At 50.2% G+C, this 13499-nt stretch overlaps 6 protein-coding genes across 6 annotated transcripts; 2 read left to right on the top strand and 4 right to left on the bottom strand.

Annotated features, from left to right (window-relative positions):
- Positions 1 to 277: 277 nt before the first annotated feature.
- A1O3_04616 (uncharacterized protein) lies at positions 278 to 2018 on the bottom strand (the record flags this gene model as incomplete). The annotated part of the gene is made up of 3 exons (XM_007734744.1): positions 278 to 954; positions 1061 to 1865; positions 1944 to 2018. The coding sequence occupies 3 exons, from the start codon at positions 2016 to 2018 to the stop codon at positions 278 to 280; spliced, it is 1557 nt and encodes a 518-aa protein (XP_007732934.1).
- Positions 2019 to 2848: 830 nt separating this feature from the next.
- A1O3_04615 (uncharacterized protein) lies at positions 2849 to 3881 on the bottom strand (the record flags this gene model as incomplete). Its single annotated transcript, XM_007734743.1, has 2 exons — positions 2849 to 3624; positions 3680 to 3881. The coding sequence occupies 2 exons, from the start codon at positions 3879 to 3881 to the stop codon at positions 2849 to 2851; spliced, it is 978 nt and encodes a 325-aa protein (XP_007732933.1).
- Positions 3882 to 4516: 635 nt separating this feature from the next.
- Positions 4517 to 6197, top strand: A1O3_04614 (uncharacterized protein; the record flags this gene model as incomplete). Its single annotated transcript, XM_007734742.1, has 3 exons — positions 4517 to 4663; positions 4711 to 5872; positions 5932 to 6197. 3 exons carry the CDS (start codon positions 4517 to 4519, stop codon positions 6195 to 6197), a joined length of 1575 nt encoding a protein of 524 aa, XP_007732932.1.
- A 503-nt stretch (positions 6198 to 6700) lies between these two features.
- On the top strand, positions 6701 to 8258 carry A1O3_04613 (uncharacterized protein; the record flags this gene model as incomplete). Its single annotated transcript, XM_007734741.1, has 2 exons — positions 6701 to 7081; positions 7146 to 8258. The coding sequence occupies 2 exons, from the start codon at positions 6701 to 6703 to the stop codon at positions 8256 to 8258; spliced, it is 1494 nt and encodes a 497-aa protein (XP_007732931.1).
- A 186-nt stretch (positions 8259 to 8444) lies between these two features.
- A1O3_04612 (uncharacterized protein) lies at positions 8445 to 9540 on the bottom strand (the record flags this gene model as incomplete). Its single annotated transcript, XM_007734740.1, has 2 exons — positions 8445 to 9007; positions 9057 to 9540. The coding sequence occupies 2 exons, from the start codon at positions 9538 to 9540 to the stop codon at positions 8445 to 8447; spliced, it is 1047 nt and encodes a 348-aa protein (XP_007732930.1).
- Positions 9541 to 10310: 770 nt separating this feature from the next.
- A1O3_04611 (uncharacterized protein) lies at positions 10311 to 12313 on the bottom strand (the record flags this gene model as incomplete). Its single annotated transcript, XM_007734739.1, has 3 exons — positions 10311 to 10897; positions 10956 to 11095; positions 11154 to 12313. The coding sequence occupies 3 exons, from the start codon at positions 12311 to 12313 to the stop codon at positions 10311 to 10313; spliced, it is 1887 nt and encodes a 628-aa protein (XP_007732929.1).
- Positions 12314 to 13499: the final 1186 nt, after the last annotated feature.

Raw genomic sequence — 13499 nt, 5'->3', positions numbered from 1 at the left:
TTCTTGTCCCTTGAGATGGACCAGAGGAATGTTTCTCTGCTATATATGAACTACCCTGTCTAGAGGCTCTCATATACAATAGGCGATACTTCCTGCCACTATAATATGCCCTGTACCCGTGGAACAGCCCTCTAGAGATATAACGATCGTAGGTGCCACAACACACACCAACAAGGACAATCAGCCATTGGTCTTGAACGGAACTTCGTTGGCTGATACACATCCTTTCACTCAGTCTGTGTGCTGTGCATGTTCTCCTGTGGCTCACACATTAGCACTACCTTTCTACTCTCCGAGGAATCCCAGAACTCTGTGCATTCACACTTACTGTGACCGCTTCTGCAGATTTCTTCTCTTCATCGACCTTCTCAATCCATGCTTCCTCAGTGTGCTGACCCTTGGCAATCTCTGCCGGTACTCCTGTTTTTGAAAAGAGGTAATCGACCTGTTCCAGCGTCTTCCCGCCAGTCTCCGGACATAAGAAATAGACAAAGGGAAGCGCGATGAGATTCCCGCTCAGCACCCAGAACCAATACCTCCATCCGCAATTATCAAAGCCAATCGGACCAACAAACACATTCAAAAAAGTGCCCAGCCATTCACCGGTGGAGGTGGCGGCTCCCCCGATATGGCGATATTCCAGTGGCGAGATCTCAGCGCAGTAAAGCCATACTGTGCCTTGGTAGGCGTAGCCCATGACGAAGAGGTAGAACCAGAGGAGGGCGATAGAGGCCCAACTAATGGCCGAGTTCTGCGGGATGGCCACTAGGACAATGAAGATGACCATGAGCACAATCATAAGCATGGCCCCATAGAGAAGTATCGTGCGCCGGCCAGTGCGCTCGATAGTATAGTAGAGAGGCACACATCCCAAGGCAAATATAATGTTCTGAACTCCGCTGAGCAGCGAAATTAAACCCAGACTCGCTCCTGTGTTTTTGAGGATAATAGCACCTAGAGAAACGAAAAGCCAGAGTCAGTCCAACTAATGCAACAGTTATGCTCATAAATCTCTCTCTTTCCTCTTTATACTCTCTGTGTAACGAAGGGAAGGCCTTACTGTAGAAAGCCATCAATGAAGATCCCATCCACTCTCGTATGAAGGGAAACCAAAAGCAAATAACCAGTCTTCTGATAATCTTGAGCGGAGTGTGGTCGATGATTCCCATGGTGATAAATTGGCGCCAGTGAAGACTGGCATTGGCCTCCAGTTCAGACTCGATAGCTAGCAAGATATCCCTTCTTACCTCGTGAATTCGAGGGTCATCTGTGGATGGAGTATCGATTAGACGAGCAAGAACGGCATCGCCTTCATCAAAGCGATCGCGGGCGTAATACCAGCGAGGAGTGTCGGGAAGGAACAACATACACCCTCCACTGACGACAGCGAAGATGGCCTGAAAGACGATTGGCAGCCGCCACGAGATCTGGTTCTGCATCTTGGTAAATCCATAATCAACCCAGTACGCCACAGGCACTCCACCGATCAACATGATAGCATTGAACGCATTAGCAGGGCCTCTGTCGCCAACATCAATACCAGTTTCAGCCAAGTAGGTAGGGACGGCTGAGGAGACACATCCGATCGCGAAACCGGTGAAGCATCTGCCCACAATGAGCTGGGCGATACTATATGATGAACTCTGGATAATCGTGCCGATGATGGCTGCGATGTTCCCCATGATGATTGTTCCGCGTCGACCGATTCTAAAGGCAAAGAATCCCACGACAACCGAGGTCACGCATGCCGCAAGGCTGTAAGAGCTGGAGATCATGGGAATCGTGTATTGGCCTGTGCCCTCCAATCCGATTGCGTCTATAAATGGCTGATGGAGGAGGACGCCGCCCAAGACGCCAGCGTCGTACTGGAAAGGTGAATTCGAGAGTTATCATTCTATTCTAAGAGAACCTGCATGGAAAGAGGTACGAATACCAGAACTCACCCCATACATCATGAATGATGTTCCACATATGAACTTCATCAAGCGATAAAGGTTTCGACCACGAACCTCTGGCATGAAACCCATGTTTGGTAAAGTATAAGATGGATCCAAGGAAACAATTGCATGGAGGAATCTCGCATAACCTTGTAGCGTACAGTATCAATGAGCCATAGACAGAGCCAGCGCGTTTGTACTTTAGAAGTATATAATATAGCGTCTGGCCAAACATGGTACGGCTAATCGACATATATTCTATATAAAAATAGTAGTTAGCCGAGGGGAGAAACTGTTATCCGCGGCCAGGTCTTTAAGGCCAAACATTACCAGCCTCGTGACATCCTCCGCCCCGGCAGGGTGGGAACTTGTTTGAAAGAGCGTACATGTTACGACTATGAGGTCAAGAGCCCGAAAAGATCAATAGAAACATGGAAAGTAAAATAGGACAAAACGGTGCAAGGGTTTCAAACCCTGTCGGAGTTGAATTTCACAATGTTGCCTAATTGTAAAGATGACCATTACACAGGCTCATCAAATGCATTTGGGGACGATGTCATTTTCGAAGATCGGACCCCATCTGCTCCTATAAGTGGCAATAAGCAAACACTCCTCGAAAACTCAATTGGAGAATGAAGTAAAAGAGGGAGGGTGTCAGCAGCTGGCTAGTACCACGTCCAATGTTGCTTTGAGTATACTCGCAAAGACAGACACATTGAAGGTTCGACAGACAACTTCAAGGCTCCACATATCAAGTATAATCTACCAAACACTATTGGCCCCGCGCCCTCGATTAATTCGCTTACAATAAAGGTGTGAGTGGATTGGAGAATCAGCAGATGACAGGATAAACTATCTTCAGCAGCCTATAAGAGGATGTCGGATGCCATCCACACTCCCTTATTGCGTATTTAAAACAGTGCCATAGCATTGGGAGGTGATGCCACGGCTCTGGGGTGGTTGAGAGGACTGGAGGTGACGAAAAAGGTCCACCTGTTCAGCTTCTTACAAAGCTCCGCGAGCCGCTCCAGGTCAAACATCTCCCCGATTGGCAATCCCCAGCCAGCAAGGAGATAGTGGTGCATATTCCAGTTGTTGTCACGGTTTGGTCGCACCTCGAAGCTAACCCCATCGCCTGCCACCGCGACAATATGGTTTTCCCATATAAAGCGTGCCACGGCTTCGCTCTGGATGAGTCCACTGTGTCCGTGCTTATGAACCAATGTGTCCGCACGGTATTGCTTCTTCTGCTCTAGGGAGAGCGAGTCCCATGTTTTGGTGAAGCCGGAACGCAAAAAGAAGATATCACCAGGTTTGAAGGTAATGTTGCACTGCTTTGCGATTTCCTTGACCTCTTCCAGTGTGATCGCATGGCCGTTTATGCCGTTGGCTTCTAGCCCCTTCTTCTCTGCGTAGGAGACATAGTCGATCAGAAAGCCTCTCGCGGCAATGCCTTGCTGTGCCCAGTGGCCAATGCCAATGCGGTCGCTTTCTAGATTGGAGATGTCCTCGGAGGGAGTGCCGCCATACCAGGCGCGCTTTCCATTATCAATTTCGGTGCTGTAGTGGCGAAAACCGTCCCATTGGGAGCCTGCCTGTGGATTAAAGCGCCAAATATCATCCCAAGCAACACCTTCATAATTGGGAATTGGCACTATCTCGTGTTGACAGGGGAATCGATTGAACCCTATGTCATCTTTGTAAGAAGGGGGATGGGGAAGACCAGCAGTAGTACCACGTACCTGGCGTCTCCAGTTTCGTCATATCCCAATTCAAGCATACGCGCTCTCCCGTCTGGACTTCTGACTTGACAACCTCCGCCACATGGGCAGGTGTCAAGTATCTCAACATTCCAAGACCTTCATCTCTGCTTCCAGGCTTCGCTGGCCAGAAGCGCTTCTTGTCCTTGACTTCATCAAATGTGGGTAAATCGGAAAACGACATGGTGACTGCTGTTACAGGGTATGGCAGTATTGACGGATATGCCTTGCGCAAAAGTAAAGTAGATTTGTGCACTGTTGTACCTGCTTGATGTGCTGTTCAAGCTGTGCCCTAGGTGCCAAACTTAAAGGAAAATATTCGGGTTGCCATGAGTTGACTGTAATTGATTACCGACACAAAGCCCGAGGACAATGAACATGTGGAGGGCGGGGAAGATGGGGGGGTTATGGAGAAAGGCGAAAAGGGGAACTGCAACATCCGTGAATGCTGTGGATGGATACCTTAGCCGCGGGTATAGTAATGAGACTGGCAGTCACCGAGGAATTAGTCGTACCACGATTTAGCTTCTCGGTTCTTGGAGCATGCAGCCTCGTCAAGAAAGAACCAGGGGTCAATATTGGCTGCGTGTGGGGATTCCCCGGATCGCCTTCTCTGGGAGGGAATGGAGTAAAGCAAGTGAGACATGGTCACGGTAAACAAGCCATCAGGTGTTCACCCCTGACCACAGAGGTAGGGTATATCATATAGCACCGTCTCGCCAAAGCTCTGGAGGATGCTTCCATATTCCTGAGGCTCGCAATCGCCACTGTACCATCTTAAGGTCCCCTTTTCACCCAAGTCTGCGAGACTCATCCAGCATGGCACCTCACACATCCCCGCCCGGAGCGGTGCACATCGAACATATACCTCGAGCGGTCACATTTTACAACTATAAGTGTGTTGCTTTTGCCGCCATCGCATCTGTTATTATCGGCTATTGCTTGTCCGCAGTGGCAACGACGTTGGTAGGTGCTTTGCGTCCCAGTATCGACGTATTGCTGAGATTTCCCAGGGACAACCAGCTTTCTACAAGTACATGAAGCTTCAAACAGACGAGTCAGTCGACAAAGATGCCTATGACTACATGGTGGTCGTCCAAGGACTAAGTTCCTCACTCTCACAAGCTGGTGGATTCTTCGGCAGCATATTCACATCGTGGTCAGCGGATAGATATGGGCGTCTGAGGTCGTTCCAGCTTGCGTGTCTTATCGTCATTATTGGAGGTGCTCTCACCGCAGGCGCCGTGGATATCCCCATGTTTTTGTTTTTCAGGCTCTTTGGTGGCTTCGGCGTCGGGATGCTTCTCGTGCTCTTTCCCATGTACGCCGCAGAGCTTTCACCGCCGCGGGCCAGAGGTCTCTTGGTCGGCCAACACGGTGCTGGTCTTTGTGTCGGATACAACCTCGCCGCCGCGGTCAGCTTCGGATGCTATTTCGCAAAGAATGGCAACTTTGCATGGAGGTTTCCACTGGCTGTGCAGTGTTTGTTCCCGGCGATCTTGTTCACCTTCTCTTTCTGGATGCCGGAAAGTCCTCGCTGGCTTATTCTCAAAGATAGTCCTGATGAGGCAAAGAGGGTGCTCACACGCATCCACAGAGCTCCCAGCGATGAAAACGACGACTTTGCCACGGCCGAGTTCGATCTTATGGTCGCTCAAATTCAGCTCGAACGGGCGAGGAGTTCCGGCGCGGTTGCGACGTTTCTAGGGCGATGGAAATATCTTCTCAGCAAGAAATCTTACCTACACCGCGCCGCCTTGGGCTTCATTCTCATGCTCGGGATGCAGGGCACAGGCTCTACTGTCATTAACAATTATCAGATCATCCTCTACCCTGGTCTTGGAGTGGGACCCGCTCTGGCCCTGGGTTTGTATTGGGTGTACGTTGCAGTCGCCTTCGTGGCAAATACTACTTCTGCTCTGATTGTCGACAGACTGGGTCGAAGGCGGTCCTTTTTGATTGGTCTTATTGGCCTAGGGACTGCGCTGATCGGAGAGACCATTGTGTCATCATTCCTGCCAACCACCAAGAAGGCCGTGCTGGTGTTAGGGGTCTTCTTCATCTTCTGGTTCATTCCGTGGTACGGGTCGCTGGTTGATGGTGTCATGTACACATATACGTCTGAGATTTGGCCGACCGAAATCCGTTCAGAAGGCATTGCACTTTCAATGACAGGTACGTGAAGGGAGGGTGTGCTAGGCCGTCGTTCCGAGACTTACTAACTTCTGACATAGGCTTTTGGCTTGCAACCATTGCCATTCTTCAGGCAGCACCGACCGGATTTGCGAACTGTGGCTGGAAGTTCTATCTCTTATTCATCTTCTGTACGGCTGCAATGTGGTTATTTATCGCCTTCTGCTTTCCTGAGACCGGGAATATTCCGATGGAAGAGGTAGCTCGCTTGTTTGGTGACGAGGTTGCTGGCACACTGGATGAGGAACTTAAACATCACGGACATGGTGAGGAGATGGAGATCAGCTCCGCCGGATTGAAGCCATGAAAAAGAGGGACAAAAGGGTGCTGCCTATGAAGAGGAGCACGATGAAGTGCAAATCTCACAGAACTTCCGTATATCTCATAGCAATGGCTCGGTTGTCTGGTGTATGGACAGCAGGAGTATTGGTCCCAGGCGGTCTTTGAGTTGCTTTGGTCTTAGTAATGAGGTACATCTTGAGTGAGCACGGGACGGACACGGCTATTTGTCCACGTCTGAGACTTATAATTTTAACAAAGCATAATAGAAGGTAAAAGCCAGGATTGTCCTCAAACTCCCTGTCGAGCTTATTGTCCCTCGGAGATATTAAAGTAACCGACAAACATAACCGCCCAGCAGTGTACAATATGCAGATCCGAGGGATGATAAAATTATATGATAGGGCGCAAGGCTAGTACATTAAGCGAAGAAACCCCAAGACATTGTTCTGCTATCTCAACATCACTGACATCGCCCCCTTGCACCTAATTGCTCACCTGAGCTCCTTGATGAAATAACACCTAGCCAACATGAGCTCTATCAACGGTGCCTCAAAGGGTGCACCATTTGAGTTCTCAGCAAAGAACCTGCCGAAAAAGCTCTTTATCAATAACAGTTACATTGCGGCAAATGGTGCCCAGACTCTATCTGTTTACAATCCCAAAGACAACTCGTTGGTCGCAGATGATGTACCTCTCGCTGGACAGCCCGACGTCGACGCTGCAGTTGAAGCTGCAGAGAAGGCCTTCCCTCGATGGAGGAAATTCTCCGCCACAGCTCGCAGAGATATCATGCTCAAATTTGCATCGTTGATCGAGGAGCATTCGGGGGCACTGTCGGAACTTACCAGAATCACCCTGGGTGCTCCCTATGATACCTTTGGTAAATTTGAAGTTGGACTTGCGGCCGAAGTCAGTCGAGAAAGGTCCTAGGGATAAGCATCCTGCGTGCTAACACTTTCTTCTTCTTCACCAGGCTTTCAAATACAATGCAGGATGGATCGACAAATTCGTGGGGGAAGCAGTGCCGCAAGATGGGGGGTTCATGCAAATTACTCGCAATGAGCCTCTAGGAGTGACGGCCGGGATCGTACCCTGGAATGGCCCTCTAGGGACTGTGGGCCTTAAGGCCGCTCCGGCTCTGGCCACTGGAAACTGCTTTATTCTGAAGCCATCCGAGAAGACACCATTTGCGGCTCTCGCTCTAGGACCTTTGATCCAGGCGGCTGGATTTCCTCCAGGTGTGTTTCAGATATTGTCTGGAGATGGCAGTACCGGTGCTCTAATTGCCAGCCATATGCGGATTCGGAAGGTTAGCTTTACTGGCTCGATACCAACCGGTAAGAAGATTCAGGAAATGGCGGCTAGATCGAATCTTAAACGAGTTACTCTGGAACTTGGTGGGAAGTCCCCAGCGGTATTCTTCGACGACTGCAACCTTGATAATGCGGTTTCATGGGCTGTTGATGCACTGGCTACAAATACTGGACAGGTTTGCTTTGCGGCTACTCGAGTTTACGTCCAAGATGGGATCTACAAGGAGTTTGTGGAAAGATACAAGGCCGCTCTCGAGGAGCGTGCTAAATTCATTGGCGATCCAGAGAACGAAAACACCTTGGTCGGTCCATTGGTCGACGAGGCACAATTCCAAAGGGTTACTGGATTCATCGAACGCGGGTTGTCACAGGGAAAGCTACTCACTGGTGGCAACCGTGTAGGAGACAAAGGATTCTACATCCAGCCAACAGTGTTTGAAGGTGTTACATCGGACAAGGAAATCTTCCAGCAAGAGATTTTTGGGCCGGTTGCTGTTCTCAATAGGTTCAAGACTGAAGAGGAAGTCATTGAGCAAGCTAACAGCACCGAATACGGCTTGATGGCGGGCGTTTTCACTCAAGATATCAACAAGGCGTTCCGCGTCGCCAGTGCTTTTGATTCAGGCATGGTGGGGATCAACTGTGTCAGCTTGACCTTCTTGACTACCCCCTTTGGTGGAAGCAAACAGAGCGGTCTGGGACGTGAGTGTGGAAGGGCTGCCTTGGTCGCCTTCACCGAGCCCAAAACTATCATGATCAACATGACGTACTAGGTATTGCCGGAGCCGTCGATGAATTCAAGAGAGAATTCGCCAAGCAATGAGATGTCCCCGGCTTCTCCGTTGATTTGGAACTTAGTGTAAAGTTGAGATTTTGCAGAATTGAGATAGGATATAGATCTAGATACATTCAGGCCAGTTGCGCGAAAGTTCAAGTCGATTCACTCTCATTCTAAGGTCTCAATCAAATGCCACTGCCATCCTCTTGGTCGCAGTCCCTGCTCGCATCTCATTGACCATGTCATCCAGTTCTTCCAACTTCCGAAGCTCAACTTCAGGGGCAATGTTGTGCTTTGCAGAGAAATCCACCGCCTTCTTCAATCTTCGAGGAATCCCCGGACTATCACTCTTGATCCGATACTTTGCCAGAGCCAAGTCCATTGTCGAGACCTCCAGTGGCTCATCAGGCAATCCAATAACCATCAAGAGCCCACCAACTCTGATAATGTTAAGAGAATTCACATAGGCTATCTTGGCATTGCTGAAAACCGCCGCAGCATGAACACCTCCTTTGGTAAGGTCTTTGACCTTGGAAACGTACTCTTGGTCGGTTCTCGAGTTGAAAATGGCGTCTGCACCTTGGGCCTTGCAGACCTCCAGTGTTTTGTCGTTGATATCAATGGCGAGGACGTTCAGGCCCATTGCTTTGGCATATTGTGTAGCAAGCTGGCCCAGTCCTCCTGCTCCAATCACGCCTAGCCATTGGCCAGGTTGAAGCTCGCAAGAATCCACGGCATTGAAGGCTGGAACATCAATACATGCCAGACCCATCAAATTTTTGGGGTGTCTTACCGGTCATCCCAGCGCAAAAGAATACGGAACTGGTCTTCAAACTCCAGTGCTTAGGCAGATGAATGGCATTTCGGTAGTCGACAATTGCATACTCAGAGAAGAAGCCCGGCTCTGACCAACCCTGCATTTCAGGCTTGCCGTTCAAGCACAGCCGTTGGTGCACCATACATCCCTCGCATTCAAAACAACAACCCAGGATGTACAGGAAGCCGATCGCATCGCCAACCTTGAACCCTTTACCTTCCGCAGATGGATGGAGCTGAGAAATGACTCCGACACCCTCGTGTCCCAGGGTGAGGGGCTCTTCTCGATCTGGGTCGTCTATAGCCATGATATCTGTATGACATAGAGATGCGGATGTAATTTTGACGAGTACTTGATGTGGCCCTGGCGCTGGCACAGGAATCTCGTTGATGACCACTTTCTTCTGCTTAGGTTCCCATTGACCGGCTTTCATTGTCCTCGCTGTTGATGTCGAGCCCATGCTGACCAAGTGCGTAACTATTATGGAACGAGTTTCTCTGAATCGTGATTTCGTGGATGCTTGGTTCGTTGTCAACGGATGCGGCTTCGTCTGTCAGTATCGAAGGAAATAGTGACCGCTTCAAATATCCCCGGGGTCGCTTTGGACCAGAATATTTAGATCAGTAGTCGCCCTAATAATGAATCCCTGGCAACGTGTTGGCGGACACGATCTCCACACTTCGGTTGTCGGGTCGAATATACAGGACGATTAAGAGTGGATCATTTGATAGGCGAGGAACTCGTAACCGCGGAACAGACAGCCCCCAGTTATGGATCGGACCTTTATGTCGAAAAAGACGGGTATTTCCTATGCTCTGGACCTGAGCGGGTAGCAGGATCCCCAAGGCAGCTGCGCGGCTATGGTCCGTTTCCATTGTCGGTTATCGGCCACTTTGTCTCTGTTGTGATCAATCGGGTGGTTACAGTACGCCGTCTGTCTTCTTGTTGTATCCCGAAACCGTAGGCCACGAGGCTAAACTCCTTTGAATCACAAGAACTTGGTCACCCCGGGAATATTTTTGAATCCGCTGAAGTAGTGGAGAGTTAAGGAAAGGTTTTGTCTTGAGTCTTGTAAAAGGTTTGGAAGCTAGCCAGGGGTAGAAAATACTAAGGATAGCATTGTAAGACGAGAGGTATAGCAAAGGCCTGTCACTGTAGTTTTCGTCTCGACCAAAGGAAAACATTCCGTGTTCAAAATGTAGCTTCTACTAATATGTAGCAATACCATATCTACTCATCCTCCTTCCAGGTCCACGGTAGGAATTTCTCTGGGATCTCAACATGCTTAGCACGGATATAATCGGTGAATCCCTTGCCACGATTATCCAACAAGGTTGAACTGCTGACTCCGCGACCAAGGATACCGTAAATGACGAAATGGACAGCAAAAATATTGGGGAACTCAACACGCTCTAGGCGGTACTCATCTTTCCAATCCTTTCCAATCAAGTCCTTCATCTTCTCCAGGGTCAAGAAACTCCTAAACCACTCCCAGATCTCTGGACGATCCACGAACAAGCCGCAGTTGATGTTGGAACCCTTGTCGCCAGATCTCCCAAGAGCAATGTTGCCCAGCGGCATCGAAACAGTCGATCCGAACGACTCGAGGGGAACTGGGTTGGCTGTGTCGTAAGAATCACGCTGCTCTATAGCCTCGTACGCCGGAGGCCGGGTGCATTGGATCGACTTCGTGATCTTGCCACCTGGGCCGAGGATGTGGACGGCTTCCTCGATTTCGTCCTGGGACACAATGCAAGGGTAGTAAACGTAAAAGGACTTGGGATCTGCCGTTCGGAGATCTTGCGACCAATGGAGACCTAGTAAGTAATAAGTTTTGCCGCCCTTTCCAGAATTGAAAGCTTGGTCAGACTGTACCTGAGAAATGTTGCATTGTCTCATCAGCTAACAACAGCTTCAGTGCCGCCAAGGGCCCTGGGGTCGATGCCTGTGCAAAAATGCGGAAGTACGTGGTAGCCTCCAGTTGGAAACTTGGATTTGGCCGTGGAGAGCCGACACTAAGACCGGTGTGGTTGGTTAGTATGTGGTACCTGGGTGGTCGGAAGGTGGACTCACACTTGGAAATCCAGGACAGTGAATGCGTCGCTCAGGCCTTGCTCTGCCATGCGAGCTCGAATCTGTTTCTCATAGAGAACATACTTCTTGCGTGTCGCATAGCCGGCAGCGTTGGACAGGTTCTGGGATTCGAACCCGCCCTTGTAGTAGATGGCCAATTTGGTCGTGGGGGGTGGCGGACGACCAACAATGCCAGAAAACCGAACCCGGTCCTCGCCAACTTGCTCCACCTTCACATTGTCCAGGAGCGCCTTGACATCGCTGTTCAAATACATGTTCCCCTGGATCTCATACAAGAACTGACACTTCACCGTCTCTTCCGTCACCATGCCGTTTGTGCCGGGGTGTTTCGTGATGGTGCAAGTTCCGTCCTGCTCAACTTCGGCAATGGGGAATCCCGAGTCGATGAACCTCTCGAGAGGGAAGCGATGGAACCCAGAAAAGTTGGAGCCTGATACATAAGCAGAACATTCGATCAAATGGCCGGCCAAGAACGCCCCCGCCAGACGATCGTAGTCGGTATCCGACCAGCCATACCACCACCAAGCAGCCCCGATCACTGGCGAGGCATCGGCGACACGGCCACAAATGATCAGATCCGCGCCATTCTCGAGACCTTTGAGGATTCCTCGGGCTCCAATGTAGGCATTGCAAGCAAGCACCTCATCAGCTGTCAAGTTCAAATCTTTGTGGGCGTTGTTGTTGATGTCTTGGAAGGTAGTTGGCAGGGAGCCTTGCTCTTTGAGCGTGTTTTTGACTTGCCCAACAATGTTATCACCAGACACAAATGCGACTGTCAGATCGTAATTGTGTTTGTCGATGAGTTCCTGACAGCGCACTGCCATCGCTTGCGGGTTCAATCCACCACCATCGATGATAACCTTGATGCCTTTTTCCGCAATCACGTCCATGCTTTGCTGTAGTGCCTGCCAGGCATTGATCTTAAAGCCTTCGCCTGTCCCGGCCTCTATGGCCGCTTGTTCTTGCGCCAGATTGTTCTCCGCAAGCCAGTCGCCAGTGATGAAGTCGACGGGACCCAAACTGGCCTGTTTTCGCATCTGCCATCCAGGCTCCATTTGGCCGCCAGAGCAATTTGCAATGCGAACAGGGCGTGTGCCCCGTTCATCGCGGGGCCGGCGGTGCTGTAGGGCGGATACCATGATTACAGTGATGGAAACGAACAGTGGATGTTTCTTGCAGGCACTTTCGCATAAAATGTCGCTGAATTGGTAGGACGAGACAATGAATCGTGCAAGGCTAAACTTTTAAGGGGATTTCAAACTATGTGTACCTGGCCTCTCGGCTATCATTCACATATGCCTGGTTGGAGACTCTCGTTGAGGATGTGATTTGGACGAAGAGAGCCGGCCAAAGTCATCTGTGTTTGTGATTAGGTCCATTGTGTTCGATCGGTATGCCACATTTCAAGCCGAGGAGTGTTTAATGCACGGCTATCGGATCCCCACGAATTCACAATATTATAGCCGTTCCGCGGGCTTGGCTAACGCGGCCCAATTAGTTGCAATGAACCCGCTACGAGGGCGGCCCGAGGACGATACACATAACGATAGCAACTTTAAATTCGATTGCCACTAGTATCACCGTTACAGAAAGCAAGGGGCTGTGACCCTGTAACCGTCAGCTAAACGATATAGAGGCAGCTTCAGTAGCTTTGGCCATGGCAGACTGAGGTCAAAGTTTGACTATAGCAACAGGCCCTATATAAGGTATGCTGGCTGAAGCTGCTGCATCCACAGCTCTATTAATCCAGCGAGATCATTCGGAACTCAAGAGAATCGCATGTTTTGCCACGTGCGGCCGTCTAGGTGGTTACTAGGGGTAAGGTCATTTCCATGCCATCTCTCAGCGCTCGTATGATACAGGGCGCTGATAGTATCTGCGTTGGCCAGTATAAAGACGGGCGAGCGGGTGAGAGGCGAAAATGTAAAGTCTAATCATGGGCTTGATAAAGACCTTCCACCCCTTGAGGAGTAGATATAGGGGTACTATCGAGTATCATACGTATTTCAGCAAGTTACCTCGGCCCTTGATAAGCACTTGTTTCACTTTCTGGCTAGAGGCTCCTGTCTAGGTGCCTGTCAACAGCTGATTAGAACAGGCGAGCAGTGCCACCTCCAGTCACGGGGAAGAAGTGCATCCTAGCGCGTTACTCCAAGGCTCGCCACCAGCTTAGGGGCCAAGTAGCGCAGCCTGACTCCCGAAAGCTCCCCGAAACTCCTCCCCCCGCCCCCGGAAACCAAAACCATCCCCCGCACTCGCCTCCTCGACGTCTACCTTACTCTCCGATTCGGCAAGAGCGGCAGACTCTTACGGGAAGCTCTTTGT

The sequence above is a fragment of the Capronia epimyces genome (assembly GCF_000585565.1).
Source record: "Capronia epimyces CBS 606.96 chromosome Unknown aczIQ-supercont1.4, whole genome shotgun sequence".
NCBI lineage: Eukaryota > Fungi > Ascomycota > Eurotiomycetes > Chaetothyriales > Herpotrichiellaceae > Capronia > Capronia epimyces.
This window is presented reverse-complemented; position numbering and strand designations above follow the sequence as displayed.